This window comes from Ixodes scapularis, unplaced genomic scaffold (assembly GCF_016920785.2).
Source record: "Ixodes scapularis isolate PalLabHiFi unplaced genomic scaffold, ASM1692078v2 PGA_scaffold4__175_contigs__length_147842914, whole genome shotgun sequence".
In the NCBI taxonomy this organism is placed as follows: domain Eukaryota; kingdom Metazoa; phylum Arthropoda; class Arachnida; order Ixodida; family Ixodidae; genus Ixodes; species Ixodes scapularis.
Window position 1 is genome coordinate 125,532,064 of NW_024609879.1, and position 17,576 is coordinate 125,549,639.

At 47.0% G+C, this 17,576-nt stretch overlaps 1 protein-coding gene across 1 annotated transcript in view; it reads right to left on the bottom strand.

Annotated features, from left to right (window-relative positions):
- LOC8036162 (thyrostimulin beta-5 subunit) overlaps positions 1–5,444 on the bottom strand; it is a 42,493-nt gene extending 37,049 nt beyond the window's left edge. The window contains exon 1 of the mRNA XM_029991772.4: positions 5,231–5,444. Coding sequence (XP_029847632.1) covers positions 5,231–5,437 — 207 coding nt within the window. The 5' untranslated portion in view covers positions 5,438–5,444. The remainder of the gene's footprint in view (positions 1–5,230) is intronic.
- Between the last annotated feature and the right edge of the window lie 12,132 nt (positions 5,445–17,576).

Genomic DNA, 17,576 nt, shown 5'->3' on the forward strand with positions numbered 1-17,576 from the left:
GGGGCATGTCGACTCATCCGTTTCTGATCATTCCGCAGCTTTTGCTGTCGGTCACCGGCTACCAGATCAACGTGCCTGCCCCGGACCCAGCTTATCTCTTCAGTCCTCCGGTCCTACATGCCTGTGCTGACGTGGCAGCGGTTTCCTTTTTGGCTCCGACGTCATCAACCACTGCTCATGCGCCGCCCACAGCGCCGTCGCCTATAAGAGCAGCGACCCAGCCGAATCTCTTCAGTGGGTTTGGCAGTGCGAACTGGGGCATGTCGACTCATCCGTTTCTGATCATTCCGCAGGTTAGTAGACCTCATGTAAGGTGTTTCAGAAGCAATGACGTGTGTATTATCGTACTGCCAAACCCAGGCACCCTGTATTCTATTTTTGTCGAGTGCTGTAGAAATGTTAGTACGTTGCTTATGTTGGCAGGAGATGTGGAATCCAATCCAGGGCCAGATGAAGTTCCTACTAGGGTATTACTGGAGCAACTGCTCGCAACTCAAAAAGAAATATCCCAAAACATTGCCGACATAAAGAGTGAGCAGCAGTCTACTAAGTCTTGGTGTGCTAGTGTGAATAGTCGCCTTGGTCTTATAGAGACATCTATTGACGAACTTAGGTCAACCACAGAAAGGGTTGAAGGCTGCGAGTATGGGTTAGCGGATGTTGCTAGCACGATCGGGGATCTTAAACGAAAGATCGACGACCTTGAAAACAGGAGCAGACGAAACAACCTAATCATTCATGGAATTAAATGTGATGTCAATGAAACGGCAGATCAGCTTAAAGAAAAAGTTTGCACGAATATATTTTCTACCAAGCTTCAGGTTGACGTTTCTACTGTCGAGAGGATCCATAGACTAGGACGCAATCAAGGAACTAGACCAAGACCCGTGATAATGAGCTTCAGAGATTACAACGAGAAAATGAGCATTCTCACTAATGCTAAAAAACTAAAGGGGACGGGCGTTTTCATCAATGAAGACTACTCCTACGAATTGCGTCAAATACGCAAAAGCTATGGGACAGCTCGCAGGCTGATAGAGATAGGGGTGATAAAGTAACCCTTTCATACAACAAGTTAAAGATAAATAATGTAACGTATCAGTGGGACAACAACTTGCAAAGTCGCGTGCGTCTCAATCGGCCTCCGAGCCCCCAAGCAGTACAACCTGCATCGGATTGACTTCAACCATCGAAAAATTCTACTATAAGGCTTCTGAACATAAACGCTCGCAGTGTTGTTAACAAGGTCGACGCTCTGGAAGCAACTTTGTTTGCACACGACCCGGACTTTGTTGCAATCACCGAAACATGGCTGAATGATATAATAAATGACTCTGAAATTGTACCTCCTGGCTTTGCGATCATTAGGAAGGACAGGCTGACTCGGGGTGGTGGTGTCGCCCTAATCGTTAAGGAGTTTTTGAAATTTGAGCTCCTGGATGACGTTCCAGGCACTGAGTCACTCTGGATCAGGGTCACATCGTACTCTCCAGCACTTATTGTAGGTGTCATATACCGCCCCCCTAACAGTAGTGACGCTGTCCTTACAGCTTTAAGTGACTACGTGTGCACCCTCAAGGATAAACACAGCCACCTAATAATTGCTGGAGACTTCAATTTGCCTCTGATTGACTGGTCTTGCCTTTTATCTCAAGACACCAATTGTCCTAGTTCTGATATACTTGTTGATATGGCGTTTAGTTGCAACCTACAGCAAGTTGTTACAGAGTTTACACGTGTACAGGAAACTGCATCATCCCTGCTAGACCTTATTTTTGTTTCCGAGCCGATTGCATCCTGCGAATATGACGTCCGTGTACTCAAGGGTATCTCGGACCACCTAATCGTTATCTTTGAGTGTATCTGGCCTAACAAGATAGCCGCAACTGTGCCTCCAAGGGTGCAGCATTATGTTTACAACTTTTCGAAAGCGAGTGACGAATCTGTCCTTGACACTCTTGAACTGGCCTTTGACTCTTTTGAAAATATGTGCTCTACGAACAACTATAGTATTGACGAATTGTGGCTCTTCGTCAAGGACACTATTCATCACTGTCTGCATACCTTTGTGCCGACTCGTAGGGTTGTGTCTGGAAAACGTAACCCGTGGATTGACCGCGAAATCTTGCACTTGACTAGACAAATTAAACGATTAAAAAAGAAGTCGGCGCCTGTTGCAGACTTGAATGACAGACTGAAATTCATGATATCAAACGCAAAAGATAAATTTTTCAGCGTTACTTTGCACAACTTCCTCAAGTCATCACCAGCAAAATTTTGGAGATACCTATCGCCGAAGAAACACTCTGTCAGCTCTCTTTCCATATCTGATAGCACCGTCAGTGAACCCGGCGTAATCGCGGAATGCTTTAATGATTACTTCTCGACTGTTTTTACCATTGACAACGGTGATTCCCCCTGTATGACAGATGCCGTCAGCTTTGACCCCCTGCCAGATATTAACATTTCGTACGAAGGCGTCTTATCTTATCTTCTAAACCTTGATACTAAGAAGGGTCCTGGGGTCGACGGCATTCCCAATGCTTTTTTTGTCCGCTATGCTGAGTGGTGTGCAAAGTTTTTACATGAACTTTTTGTAGAATCATTGTCCTCAGGAAAGTTGCCACATGACTGGAAGTCAGCCAAGGTCATTCCCATTCATAAAGATGGACCTCGCCAACTAGTTAGCAATTACAGGCCAATTTCTATTTTATGTTCGTGTTCGAAGCTTATGGAACACATTATCTTTAAACACATCATAAGCCACTTGGAGTTCAACCGGTTTTTTAGTCCCAACCAACATGGCTTTCGTAAAGGTCTGTCCACCACGACCCAGCTTATTGAAACGATTCATGAATTTAGTGCCTCTCTTAACCATACCGGGCAAATTGATGTAATATTTCTTGATCTATCTAAAGCATTTGACAAGGTGTCTCACATGAAGTTGCTTGTAAAAGTGCAGTCCATCTTAAGTAATGATAATATAATTAACTGGTTACGAGGCTACCTAGAATCACGATCCCAGTTTGTTGAAATTAGCGGTTCTCGATCTTCATATGCTTCGGTAATATCAGGCGTTCCGCAAGGGTCCGTCCTTGGACCTCTCTTATTCCTGATTTTCATTAATGACATTACTCGTAACATCCCTGTGAAATTACGCTTGTTTGCTGATGACGCCATATTGTACACTGAAGTCCGTGATGTAAATGACCAAGTTCAACTTAATACTTGCCTTTGCAAAATTCAGGCATGGTGCTCGACCTGGCAAATGTCACTAAACCCCATAAAAAGTGTCTACATGCACATCACTCGCAAACGCAACCTCCTAACTTATCAGTACGCATTGCAGAGTCATATCCTTTCAGAAGTCTCGTCCTATAAGTACCTTGGAGTTCTAATTAGTAACGATTTACGTTGGAATGCTCATGTTAACTACATAGTGCGTAAGGCGCTGTCGAAACTGTGGTACTTGCGTCGAAATTTCAAACAAGCTAGTGTGGATATTAAACTGACCGCTTACAAGACATTTATTCGTTCTACTCTCGAATATGCTGCAATCGTATGGGATCCCTACACTGCACAAAATATTTCCTTACTTGAAAGTGTACAGAAAAGAGCACTCCGTTTTATTTTTAACAAATATGGTCGTCTTGACTCAGTCTCAGCCCTTTATGACCTTGCAGGCTTGCCTACATTGCAGCATAGACGTAAGGTGGACAGATTGAAGTTTATGTTCAGTTTAAGTTCCGGTCATGTAAACCTGGATAAAACTTTGTACATAACACCACTTGGGGTTCCTAGATATCCTTCCAGAAATCGAAATATCAGAGCCTTCGCCGAGTTTAGCTGCAGAATAGATGCTTTTAAGTACTCATTTTTTCCGCGAACGGTGAATGAGTGGAACAAGTTACCCGAGGAAATTGTTAATTCTTGCAGCTCGCCAGAATTTGTAAAACGCTTAAACAACTACCTTTAATTTTATTTTTCCGCTGCTCAGTGTGTGTTATGTTTAGGAGCTGTGATTGTGATATGTAGGCCCTATTCTTTTGTTTCTTTCTTGTGTACCTTGTTGCTCTATTATATGATTGGCGTGGTTGATCTTTGTATTTATGCATTTAGCTGTATCTACATGAGAGCCCATTGTTCTTTGTTTTTTTTTTTTAGGCACTGTCGGCTGTTGGACTGTTGTTTTCTGTATATTTGAAGTGTTTCACTCTTACCATGTCTCCAAATTGGAGTATGTAGTATTTATAAATAAATAAATAAATAAATAAAAATCTCAATTTGACTACGTTAAGGTTCCAGTGCACGGGCTTTCATTATTTCATAGACGTCGACAGCTGAAAGACCCCAGGGTGGGACTTGGTGTCACTCCAAGTCAGACTGTGGCGTACACTACAACCCAATGGAGCCAATTCAGCAGCCTCAAAAGGGCAACGTCACGGCGATGCACTTTTGGGGCTTTTCAGACATAGGCTAGGTGGCGCTAGCTACCGCCCGTTACAATGGGTATAGCCATTACCATCCATCCACCCAACCATCGGCGCTCATCCTCTTGGCGCGTTTGGTAACACCAACTAAACCAGGGCTCTCAAACTCATCATAAAGATCCTTTCGATAAATCCGTTAACTAGTACAGCGATACTCCTCCGACGCCGTTGCACGCGCATCGTAACGTTATCGGGTATCGCTACCGCAGATATCGTAACAATCTACGCAAACTCTCTATAGGTTACAGAGCGATAATGCGATGCTCGGGAACTCGCTACAACCCTGGGTTTCTAAAAACCGCAGCCGGTGTGATCTCGGTTTCATTCAGCTCGCCTGTTCTGTTAACTTTGTCTTCAAAAATCGGTGACTATCGCCAAAAAAAAGTGAAAACCGTTTGCAACTAACTCCCTGTAACGCCGAATTAGAGTGCAGCTCTTTTCGGAGAAGTAGGGAAAGGTACTAAGGGGGGGGGGGGGGGGGGGGGAGTCACGTGACCTCGGGGGGAAGGGTCGCGTAACCTGGGAGAGTCATGTTACCTTGGGGAGGTCACGTGACCCCCCCCCCCCTCCCCGAGGTCCTCCCGGGGTCCTCCCGAAGGAACCCGAGGTCAAGCTCTCGGGGGGGGGGGGGGGGGGGGTCGCGGTTACGCCGACGCCGACGCCGACGCCGACGCCGCTCAAGCCGGAAACGGGCGCCTAAGAGCTGCGCTCTAAAAGGGAACCCACGAGCTCCGACTCACTTCTCCCGAGTCGCAACGGCCCCAGCAGGACATGGCGGTGACGTCGTCCCAGCACCGGTTTCCCTTGGTGTCCACGCGCGTCGCCTTGAAGGTGTACTCCCTCCGGTGGCAGTCAAGCGTCGTCTGGGTGTCGACCACGCCGACCGAAGCGTCCCCGAACAGGGGACAGAGCACCACCACGGCCACGGCGAGGGCAGCGCGTAGCATCCTGCTGGTGCTCATGGGTCTCCCGATGGCTTCGGGCTCACTCCTCGGAGACTCTGCAGGGGGGCTCGCCTGTCCTTGCCGAGTCTGCGGGGAGCGCGGAGCGAGTGTGAGAACCGCCGGTGCATTCGATCTACAAAAGCCGCGATCACGCACCGCTCAGGCATCGCACTAAAATTAGCCTGTATGTCGCTGTATGGGTTGTGTTTTCTTTTTAATGTCGCTCCTGTCACAATGGTCATGAATGAAGTAAGGAGGCTTTGAAACATTCTTGAGACGAGTTCGCAGATAATTTTGGCATTGTGTCTGCTGCGAACGCAGTGTCTTTCGTACATGATGTAAGGAGTGTTTTTGAGTCGTAAGAAATCTGACGAGTCTCTACTTCCTTGTAAGGCACGGGGGAGAACGAATCGTGTCATCTACTCATATTCTCAAAAATCTGGAGCGACTACTCCCCGCAGAGCATTTGGTGCAGCCAATCATTTACAAAACTGTTTTTCTTTTTTCTTTTTTTTTTTCGCGGGGGGAGGGGGGAGGGTTAGGTTTGTTTTTCGCCTCGTCATTCCACAAACTCCCCTCCGCACATTTGTCGTTCTGAAGTACCTTACGAAAAGGAAAATGACACTACGGGCACTGGATCTTCTTAGAGCGTTGATTTGAGAAAGAAGTAGAAGGAAAAAAGTTGGGGGGGGGGGGCTCGAATCCACGCTGTGAAGATAGTTGGACAGCAAAGCTGTGGTATCACCTGCAACGATTTCCCCCTGTACTATAGATCCCTCCTACGACAAACCCCACCAGGTGGTGTTCCAGCCATTAACGTCCCAGAGAACTTCCGTTTTATAAAAATATCGAACAAAGTCACGTTCAAGGCTGAGGTCCCACGGCCGCTATCTTGAAGAAGCTTAAAATTCAACTCCTAGATGCGACCAATCCGTGTGGCCGAGAAATTGTGGTATGGCTCGTGGCACCGATGTTCACCGCGTGATCTCGCCCGCGTCACGTGGTGCTAGCGCTGCCTAGTTTACTCGGCTGCTAAGCAAAACAAGCTAGTCCAACCTGATCATCTATAGGAGGACACCAAACAGGGTGGCTTTTATTCTCTGCTATGGGCTTCTGAACTGCGGTGCAGTAACATCACAAAGTAAGAAAAAGATCTTGCGAATATACTTGTCAATTTTTGGTGAAAAAAAAAAAAAGATGGCTTGTCATAAACGTTTTGCAGGCTCCCTTAAGACGCTGGTTGACAAAGGCATCTGCTAGAAAGGTAGCGACGCTTGGTCATTGACTTATTTAATCAACAAGATAACAATTGAAAAGCGACTGGGTGTTATAAAATACTGTCTCGATTAACAAAAATTTACATCCTCCGAAATAGGGGGTGTAGAGGCGTACACCCCTTGTCCCACATGTGACACCCCAAAACAACATTTCGACGTTCAGTCCACTGACGTCCAGCTGGCGATACCAACTTTTGCGAGCTTGGTAGCTGTTGGATATAACGTAATATATAGCTAATGTGCCGTATCAATGACTACAAAAAACAAAAAAAAAACACTGAGGTTTTTGCAGCAGGACAAAAAAACCTTGAGTGCCTTACTGTAGCCTTTAATAACTGCATTAGCTATTTTAATAAGTTGTACCGGTCGACTATCAAGCCGCTCGTGAAAGTTGTTATCTTCGGTTTGACGTCCGTGGACTGAACGTCGAATTATTGTTTTGGGGAGTTACATATGGGGACAAGGATGTACAGGGGGCACACAACTTGTCTCGTATGTAACACCCCAAAAAAACAATTCCACGTTCAGTCCACCGCGACGTTGAACCGAAGATACCAAATTGCATGTAACACCCCCTATGTCTGAGAGTGTAGGGCTCAAACCAGCTGGGGATGGTTGAACATATCTTAAAGGGGGGGTGCAACGATTTCCGGACTTCGGTCAAAGATTTCTGGAAGTTGCCCTCTGACACTTCTGAAGCAAAGAACAGAAAACCGATTTCGCCTGCGTGTCCTAGTTGTTGCGTAAAGAAAAGATAAATATTGGCATTTCGGGCACCCCTCAACTCACTCCCAGCCTTCAGGGTCACACCTGGTCCCCCTCCTAGTGACGTCATTCGGAGTGCCGTGTAGGTTCCCGCGTGCTCTCTCGGAGGACGCTTCCTCTTCCTCTCTCTGCTGACATTAGCGGGCGTTATGCTGCAGCTTAGAGCCGACCGAGGTCACGTAATATTTTCGCCTTAGTTCCTTCGGCTGCCACTTGGGGCTGCAGGGGGGGGGGGGGGGGGAGCTCGACTTTTGCTTTGCGATTATGCAGCGGAATCGCGACATTTTTTATGAAGGCGGTGTTTTCTCTATCCTCCGGGACACGATAAACAACGTAAAAATGACGAGATGCAAATTCTTTTAATCATAAAATCGTTGCACCGCCCCTAACCCGGAGACTGGAGAAAAAACACGAGGGACTTTGTCTGTTGTGTCGTCTCGGAGTTTTGTCTAAAATCACTGTTTCGCGGGAAGGCGCTGCATACTGGTTAAGTTAAAGTGCTTTGATACGAGTTGTACCTACAGACACCTGTACTTTTTTAGGTGAGGTCTAAGTTAGGCAGTTCGAGTAGATCATTCCGATATCTCCGATGACTATACTCGATACTTCGCTGCATACCATAGTGCTATCAAAGTGTAAAAAGTATCTGGATGTTTTCATCTGAATTCAAGCACAATTGTAGGGTCGACAATTTCACTTTTACAAAAATATGTCATTTTTCGGTTTATTCTTGCAATGAAAGAGAACGCAAACGGCACGCTTTCTGTATTTTTGTTTTGCAATTTTGTTTTTTTATGCAGCGCTTTAATTCCTTTTGAGGCGCCCCACCTCCTCACCGTGTTGTCCTTTTTGATCCTGGATTGAGTTGGAGAAGTTTCTATAGTATTTAGACCCACAAGTCATGAGGCCGTCTGTCTGCAGGAACTTATGCGGAACGCCTCATTCTTTTTGTCTCCTCAAAAACGAGTTTGTATAGACAAACATTTAATTATCGTAAGCCGAAACTTGTTTCAATCGACTCCCTACAGTTATATCAACTTATCAAGTAAGTATAATGGCACATATTTTCAATCGCAGTGGTCGGGGAACAGTTATTCGGGATGGCTCAGGTGGTGTTGGGCAAGGTATAAAGCGCCTTCATGTTTCAAAAGTAGCGCAAGGTGCGTCGATGCACGAGGCACGTACGTGCGACGTGCGGCCCTTGGGAAGATCATAGCGGCACAGCGCAGTACTGAGCTAGACTTCAGACGCCATGTTCTTCCCAGAAGTGGCGCGCGGCACGTGTGTCGAGCATTTCCACAACAATGAATGGCGCCATTTTTTTTTTTTTTTTTTTTCAGGATAGAGGGGTTTTAGGGCAAAGTAGTGTGGTCGCGCCCTTACGCGGCTAAAAATGTCCCATCGCTGCTAGGCGAGAGCGAAGCCCGCCATGTAGACCATTCTCTAGCTGGGCCATAGAAGAACATTCCAGGGCAGCACTGAGCGTCTCGCTTGTTTTCATTTGGCAACATTAATTGAGAGCACTTGCAAGAACGAAAGAGAAGCGCGAGGAAACTCAACGAGTTGTGATCCTCAGTCGTCTTGCCAGAGCAGCGTCTCAGCTGAGGCTGGGTGAAGGAAAGCATTGCTAACACTGGGGGGCGCGAGCGTCTTGAGACGCGTAAAGCCCCTTCATGCTGTTAAAGTAGCGCAAGGTGTGTCGATGCACGAGGCACGTTCAACGTGCAGCCCTTCGGAAGATCATGGAGGCACAGCGCAGCACTGAACTATATATTTCAGACGCCATGTTCTTCCCAGAAGTGGTGCGCCGCACGTGTCTCGAGCATTTCCAGAACAATGAATGGCGCCAGTTTTCCCAGTATACAGGGGCTTTAGAGACGCGACTTGAGCCCCGCTCAGACTTTGGTACTGCTTTCGTTCCCCCGGTCTCAGCTGAGACGCTGTTTCTATCAAGTCGGCCCAGGCCGCTTATCATTAGTTGCAACGGACGGGAGTCATGGTGGGTGTAAAACGCAAAGTGGAAGCTTGGGGAGTCGTTACATTATTAAACCAATACCGTGAACATTGATCGTCTGACATTAATCTTATTCCAATGAACGAAATAAAACTTTATCCAAAGAGAGACGACCTAGGGAGTGTTTTGGCCAGTGTGCAACGCTTTCGTTAGCGCGCTTCACGGGAAAGGGGATTATTATAGCCTTTCCTGAGCGTCAGATTTGAGCCATGATGACTGGCTTTTTGTTCCCTAAAGGCCCTATACGCACAGTTGCGTTTCAGTGCGTTTGACTTCGTCGCGGCTGCCAGAAACCAGGACACCCCTGCGTCTTGTGTTGCGTGCCAAGCTGTCCCTTACATTGGGTTCTGCGCCTCATACGAAGCATAGATGTGCTGGTGACTCGCTTTCGTATCGCGACGCAAAGCAGTCAAAGGAACTCAAACGCTCTCATCAAACGCAAATGTGATTGTGGGGCCTTTACAGTGAGGCCCAGTCACGGCGCGATTTGGACATAACACTCTCCGTAAGTTGTCTACGAGCAGAGTAACCTTAAAACTTAAGATCTCGAATCTCTGCACGATAGTGCACAAAACAGAACCGGCGCGGTTGCAAAGCAGGAACATTAAAAAAAAACTGTATTTGTTTATCTCAGAGTGAATGGAAAAAAATTCTACCTCGTCGTCTCTATCATATGTAGTTCAATATTTGCACGTTTCGTGCTGTCGGAACATGGCGGGCAGCATTGAATAGCTTATTTATAGGCACAATGTGTTTTCGAGAACTTGCTCTTGACCCTTATAACGCCCCTTTCACGTAATTTTTTTTTTTTTTTTTTTTGCCGCCAGACAAATTGTTATTTTCCACAAGAACGAGGAAGAAGCGCGAAAAAATATTTGAGACAAATATCCCTAAACTTCTCAAGCTCGAATTTCAGCCACCTTTCAAAAGATGGCGCAAGTGCGCGTCGTCTGCTACAATTAACATAAGTAATTTTTGATATTTAGGACAATCAGTATGCTTTAAAAAAAATTAAAATCGTGGAAAGTGATTCTGATTAAAACGAGAAAAGCTCGAATTAAAGAATCGTTGTTTCAATAGCTGTCATCTTTAAAACCGGTTTCTTGCGTAGAGTCGAGCTTCGAAATAGCCCCATGATTTAAAATTATTTTAGACAAATATGAATATGAATACAACCAAGCCAGTCCTACAGAGAACCAGCTAAATTCTACTAGCATACAATTGAAAAGAAAAAGAAGTAGATCAGATGCTAGAATGCTATTTTAGAAAACCAAGAACACATGAAAGGAATTTTTTGAAATTTTATTATATTCAAGTTGTATTTACGAAAAAGCTCCTGGAGTTCCACCTTTAATATTTTTTTATGCTGAGTTCCTATGTTTACAAGGAGCGTGCCCTTAAATGCCGTTGCTTCATTATGATGTGAAACAGAGTTACTATACTTCAAAATCCTATAAAAAATACTTTTTAATAAATATATAAAAGAATGTGAGTGTACTATTTCAAAAACTATAAGTAAAGAACCATAGTCTATTCATTAAAAAATAAGATCCCGACTTGGGTGCATTACAAGTCTAGCACTTAGCAAGCATTGAAAATGTCAAAACTTGTACTTTTGTTTTATTTTGCATTAAGGTTTGACAAATGCATGTCTCATTCTCCGCTAACACACTGATGATGAATTGGCCATTTATTTACAAAAACACGCGCACGGACGTGTCATTCGCACCACAAACAGGAGCGTTCGCACAACTGTCACCGGTATCCTATGGTTGGGGCCGTGGGACCGCCGCCTTAACCACCAATTCTTCTGGTGAAGTCCAAAAGAACAAAGGAGTGCGAGATCTGTTTAAGTGTTTCGAGTATTCTTACAAACCAACTTGCCTCATTCAAGATGTAATATTGCACAGCCGAAGGCCCTCTTTAAATCTCCAACTTTGTTGTCCGTGTAGCATTTAGGCTTTCTAGCACTGGTGACATAAGCAAGCTCAACAGGCTTGCGAAGACGATGCTACCGGAAGTCGCTCGGGAAATCAAGCGGCAGTTCATGTTTGTGAACAGCAAAAAGAAAAGGAAATGCACTGTACCAAAATGTGTTATAAATGAAAGGCTAGTGACGTCACTCCCCACGTCGCAAGCTGCCGTCGCCGCGGCAGCCTGCGCAAAATAATCTTTACCGAGAAACGTATGCGGTGAGCGCTACGTGCTTCGCATTGTTATCAGGAGCACCTTATCATCCATTGTTTAGTTCGGATGGTTGTTTTGTGCTCGTTTTTCATTGAAATGAATGCTGTGCTGTATGTTGTATATGCGTGATATGCACTTTACGCTTCAATCGCTAAAAGGTTCTTTTTTTTTTTTTTTCCGAAGGACGACGAGACGAAAAAATTCAAAAAATCCGACCTGTAAGTCAATAAAAGCTTCGCTGTAAAAAAGAAAAAGAAAAAAGATAAATAAAACGGTGTTAACAAAGTGGGTGTTTTACCTTGTGAAAACCCAGGATCGAGTAAAGATATGAAGAGCATACGCGAAAGAGGTGGTGAAAGAGACGTGACGTCAGGACAAAGTGCCACGTGACCACGTGAGGATGCTAGCGACCAGTTATGTGACGACTTGACCCAATAGACCGATCTCACTAGCTAGTTTGAGTATAGACCTTTGTCCGGAAGTGCTGTTTTTAGCCTCGACCGCAAGGAGCAAAAGCGAACAATAATCTCGAACCCAGACGCTCACAGGGAGGGGGGGCTGCGTCGGCTGCGTCGGCCTGCGTCGGCCTGCGCCGCCGCTTCCTGTTGAGGGCTTCTTCGGTGGTGTGCCGACTGTCGTTTCGCCGGCATCGGTCCTGTTTACCGCAGTATGCGAGTATAGTGCCCGTAATGTGAGAGCCGTGTGTCCATACGCCACTTTGCCGCTGTTGGTTTTCATCTAGCCGAGCCAGAAAACATCTCGCGACGAGTTGACCGCGCCGCGAGTGACGAAGAAGAAGCAAACATGGCGACGGTTTGTGCGATTGCTTTGGTGGCTCCGGTGTTGAGTGTCTTCAACGTCCTCGTGAGAAGGTTCCCCTGCCCTTCGAAGTTATTGCAAGCACCACTAAAGATGTGGAATCATCGTCTCAACTACAAATAAGCAGGCCTTCATAAGCAACAACGGTGCTGAGCAGGCGCTCGGCACAGTTGTGTCAGGCTCACGCAGCCAGCGGCACAGTTGTGTTGTTTGTGTCGTCAGATGTTCAACAACGCCGAGGTATTTTTATTTATCATTTGGAATGGCTTCAAGAGTGGGAAATTAATCTATTTCGCGGATTGTTAACGCCGACGAGTGCCCTCCGTTGCAGTGCCGTCGTCGCGCAAAGTGCAGAGAAAACCGGGTGGCGATGGCGGCGGTGCTCTTTGATCTTGCGCCGTCGGGTTCATGAAGTCCGGAGTAAACGTACGTACGTGCATCTGCTGGATCGGTGTTTTGGACTTCCTCAAAACTCTTTCTCACGCGCATTTTCCTTGTGAAGCTCAGTAGCTCATTACACCTCATCGGGGACTGCGCTCATTTGACTACGACGGACTAGCCTGCGTGATGTGAATTTCACTGCCTAAGATCCTTGGTGTGCTGTAACGAGGGCTAATAAAATATCACCGCGAACTTCTGAACAAACGAGTCGAAGTTTCGTCTGCTATCATAACTGATCGCCTGTCACAATATTAATCAGTAGCGTTCCTAGACTCCGCCCCCACAGGCACCGTGCTTCGTTGCCCGATAGTAAGTGTCTCCTGTTACCTCGTAGAATTCCAGCTCCCACTTCAAGTAAGTACCCTTTAGAACTGGCAATTAATATTTTCGAACCCAGACGCTCGCAGTGTGTGTGTGTGTGTGTGTGTGTGTGAGGGGGGGGGGGGACGCGTGCTAACATACTCGGAGACCTCGTTTACGCCGCTCGCAGCGGCAGACAAGGCGCCACATTCCAAAAGAAAGCTAATCCGAGCTGTCTATGTAACTAGACCCATTCTCTAGTCATTCGATGAAACGTCGTGGTCTCGTTTTCATTCGCTAAAACGGCGTTCGATCAAGTGAACGCCTCCCGCTTATTTCGGCACGACAGAGCCGCGCTGCCGCAGAAAGGCAAGCAGATCGCGAAAATCGGTCTCAAACGTGCCACGAACGTAATGTCGTATACAAGAAGCCAACAATCAAGCATTTGAAAGCTACAAGAAAGCGGTAGCGAAATATTTACTACGCAATGAACCCGGACTGAAACGCGGATGTCAAGGGTCAGCAGACACCGAGAACATTTAAGGCAAGAAAGGTTTTCTCTTGTTTTCTTGATTCAGATGGGTTCTCGAATGTTCACGACATCTTATCTGTTGAAGAACGGGCCGCGGAGGCTTCTGGTGAAGACATCGTTCACGATGTGCCGGTGCATTCGGACAGCCTGCCGCATCCAGCTCCTCAAAGCAACGCCGCCAACGCAGCCCCCCCTCCTGCCTGCCAGTTCTCTCCGCGTGGTGGCGCGAGCGTAGATAAACATGGCGGCGCCCTGGAATTGGCGCGGACACTGGTCTATACGCCACCGCTGCCGCCATGCATCGTGGGAGCTGTAGTCTTTCTGCACGCGCGACAACCCTGCTGGAGGTCTGCGCGAGCAGAGCACGAGGCGGCATGAGCTATCTCGTGAACTGGCGTCTGCCTCCTACAAGGAGGTTATAATGGGCAGGAGGTGGCGTCCCTATCCCCAATGCATGGAGCGAAGTGTAACAACGGACGTAGGCGTGGCCACGAGCCGCAACGAACATTTCTTGACCAATGGGAAGCCTAGTGAGTGGGCGCCGCCATTAATTTCGGTGCAAACAACCGCGTTGCCATGACATTTCCGTGGCAACACGACTGCGTGCACCGAAAGTAATGGCGGCACCCACCGTTATTTGAAACAGCGCTTAACGGGAGACTTTTAAACCGGTATGGTCGGAATTGGATGAGATTATTATAAACGAACGCCTGGTTGCCCCGCAGAAAGTAAGTGAGTAGAATTGAGACGCTCTCGACGACGCACCGTGAAGGACTTGGCGGTGCGCAAAGCATTTTTTAATAAACAGCAGCAGCAGATCGCACGAGCGCGCATGCAAGCCAGGAGCGCAAAGAACAACGGGCTCGCGCTTCCAATTCTGACTTCGCTCGCACATAATGTGGAACTAAGTATAAACACTCACGCTGCAAAGCATTTGCATCATGGACACCCACGGCGGACGCCGAGCGCATCGAAAGTTAGCCTCGTGAAGCACACGCCGGAGCAGATTAGAAAGCAGACGAACCGCCGGTGCGCAACCCCACGGCCTCGGAACGGGTGCGCAAGGCAGTCTGGGATTAAACGCCTCTTCCGGCTTCACTCAGGCTGACGTCATGCCGGGTCCTGTCTGTTTAAACGTCCTTGGCCTCCTACGAACTACAGTGATGGCGGCGTCACACATGCGCGGAACGCTTGGTGAGATCGGTCTATTCACCAGCTCGCTGCTCTTTTTTTTCGGTGTGATTTATTACATTTTTCTCCATTAAAGCGTTCGAGGGCGCGTTCCTTGCTGTGCTTGTATATTATGCACGCGCACTTTGTGGCTGGCCGCAATTGCGCGCGAGCGCAGGCTGGACTGTGATTTAGCCCGCGTGGACTGTGATTTTCGTAAACAATGGAAACGTCTATCGCATTCTCATTTACTGATGAACCAAACAAAAAACCGTGCACAACTGACAGTAAAAATTTATTATTGTGTATAGTCGTATCCTCTAATAAAACCATAACTCGTACGATATCTATAACTCAGTATTGTTTGGATTATTTTCTATACCGATGTACTTTTAGTCGCATGGCGTTCTAGTTGTCTTGGACTGTCGCAAAAATGCAGAGATGGTATATTCCGCTGACAAAAACAAGCAAAGAAGACAAATCATTAGATAGGTCGCCGGATGGCACAAAGATATAGAACAAAAGCATTGGCTGTCCGGGAACCAAGGCCGACAGCTGGTTTGTACAACTGAGAAGGCGAGAGGGCGAGGGTTGTGGTACGTTGTGTTTACCGTCTCTTAACGGTCGTCGCTAAAACCTGACGCTCTTCTGTTGCTGTTGTTGTTTATATTTTTACTTTTCGAGGTAAAACATGAAATAACTAGAGTAACCATTAACTTAAAAAACGCGGGGCGTATAGAATCCTGGACATCTTAATATCATTCCGCAGTCAGTGAAACTTTGGCGTTAGGCGATAGGCGTGAACGCAGCGTTACAGGCGTGAACACATAGATCGAAAATTGGCCGGCATTATATTCGAAATAGATAAATAAATAAATAAATAAAATAATAGGCTACGCTCTGCGTTTCTTAAGCTATCGGCGACACTGGCAGAGAGCGCAGATACTCTAAAAAATCTGGAGCGCCTATAGTTTCTCGCCAAGAGTGCTTGGGAGACCAAATTGCTGAAATCTACCGAAAGAGCTCGGGGGCATAAAGTGGATGACACTTAAGCGTAGATCTAAAGTCCCTTTCTGTATGACTTTTTTTCACCGTACGTAGTGCCACAGAGTTGACAATGAACCTTATAAAAAAAAATACGCAATTGCGCGTCAAGAAAAGAAATATAGATATTAATTTTATGGCAATTCTCAGGTGTTTTCGGGAAGCAAAAGATTATCTAGGTACGTTTACACTTGCGGATCCGCTAGCGAATCCTCCCAGCTTTCGCCGCTGGGGCGAAACGCTGGGCGGAAAACGCGGCGGCGAGCCGTATTGGTCGGCGTTTCGCTGACCGGAAGTGTCATTATTGCGCAGCGCGACGCTGCCTACGTCACGAGTACGCGTTCTTCCGGGAGCAGCAACGCCCGGGAGAGACGGGACGCCTTTTTCGGAGGTCGATACGGGGCAGAGCAAAAAAAGCAGCGTATTAGTTTGACGTCTGTGACGCATGCCCGGTTTTCGTCAAAATAGAGCTATTTGTACCTATTTTGTTACCTTGACATCTTCACCTCTTCACTGCCTTCACTTCGCGCACTCCTTCGGTGTGTACTCGCAGCTCGTTCCTCCGAAGTCAACATAACTGTCATAGTTATACTTCGTTTCACCTTATGTTGTACCGCAGCGACGGCTAGAGGCGCGAGCTCAAAACGTTGGCAGCTGCCCTCGGTGTACGAGAGCTTGTGTCGCCGAGATGTGCCCTAGAGTAAGGAGCTCGCGCTTATAGCCTTTCCTGCGATACAGCACAAGGTGAAACAGAGTAGTAAAATACGGCCCGTGCCAGTCGTTTGCAGAGCGACGTATACCGTAAATGGAAACATATCGCCGCGGCGTTTTTTGCGGTTTCGGAGATGCAGGAGCGAGCCGACGTTAAAATTTTTAACTGCGAGAGCGTCAACAAGAGCCACGTAAATACCTGCGCACACTCGGAGCGGACGCGCGCGTTTCATCGAAGTGCTTCGGGACCAATGTTTTACGATTACCACTCGATACTGACGTGACCCTCGGCAAAGAAAGGTGGGAATGGCATTGCGTATAGCTCCCACGAACTGTAATAGCTCGACAGTGACGTGCAGTCATGTCAGAATAAAAATGGCATACTAAGAACAAAGTGTACGTATATACATACCGTGTTGCGAAGGTAATTCATACGGCCTTTATTTTAGCTCCATATCACACAAAACAAGGAGATAGAATCGATGAGAGTCCATTTTCTACGACAGCGTTCGTCACCGCTGCCTCGGAAAACAAGGAGATGACAAGGGGAAGAGATTGACCTCTTAACCTTAAACTGAGGTCAGTGATCAAACTATAATACGGGAAGGGTCCGCAAGGGTTGCGCGGGCGCGTATTCCATTCAGCAAACCAGCCGGTCATGGGAAGGCGGTGTTGGCCAAGGACCGACGGAGCAATGCTGCACCGAGTCGGAGTGCCGGCTAAGCCTAAATTCTGCCGAGGTCGCTCGGTCGGTGTCATGGTTGCCGTCGTAGATTTTCCCGGGTGTTTGTGGATCCAGCGTTTGTGTTCGTCGTGGCCGGTTTCCAGTACTTCCATCTTTTTTCTTGCTGCTTGATATCGGATCCCGCGAGAAGAGCACGT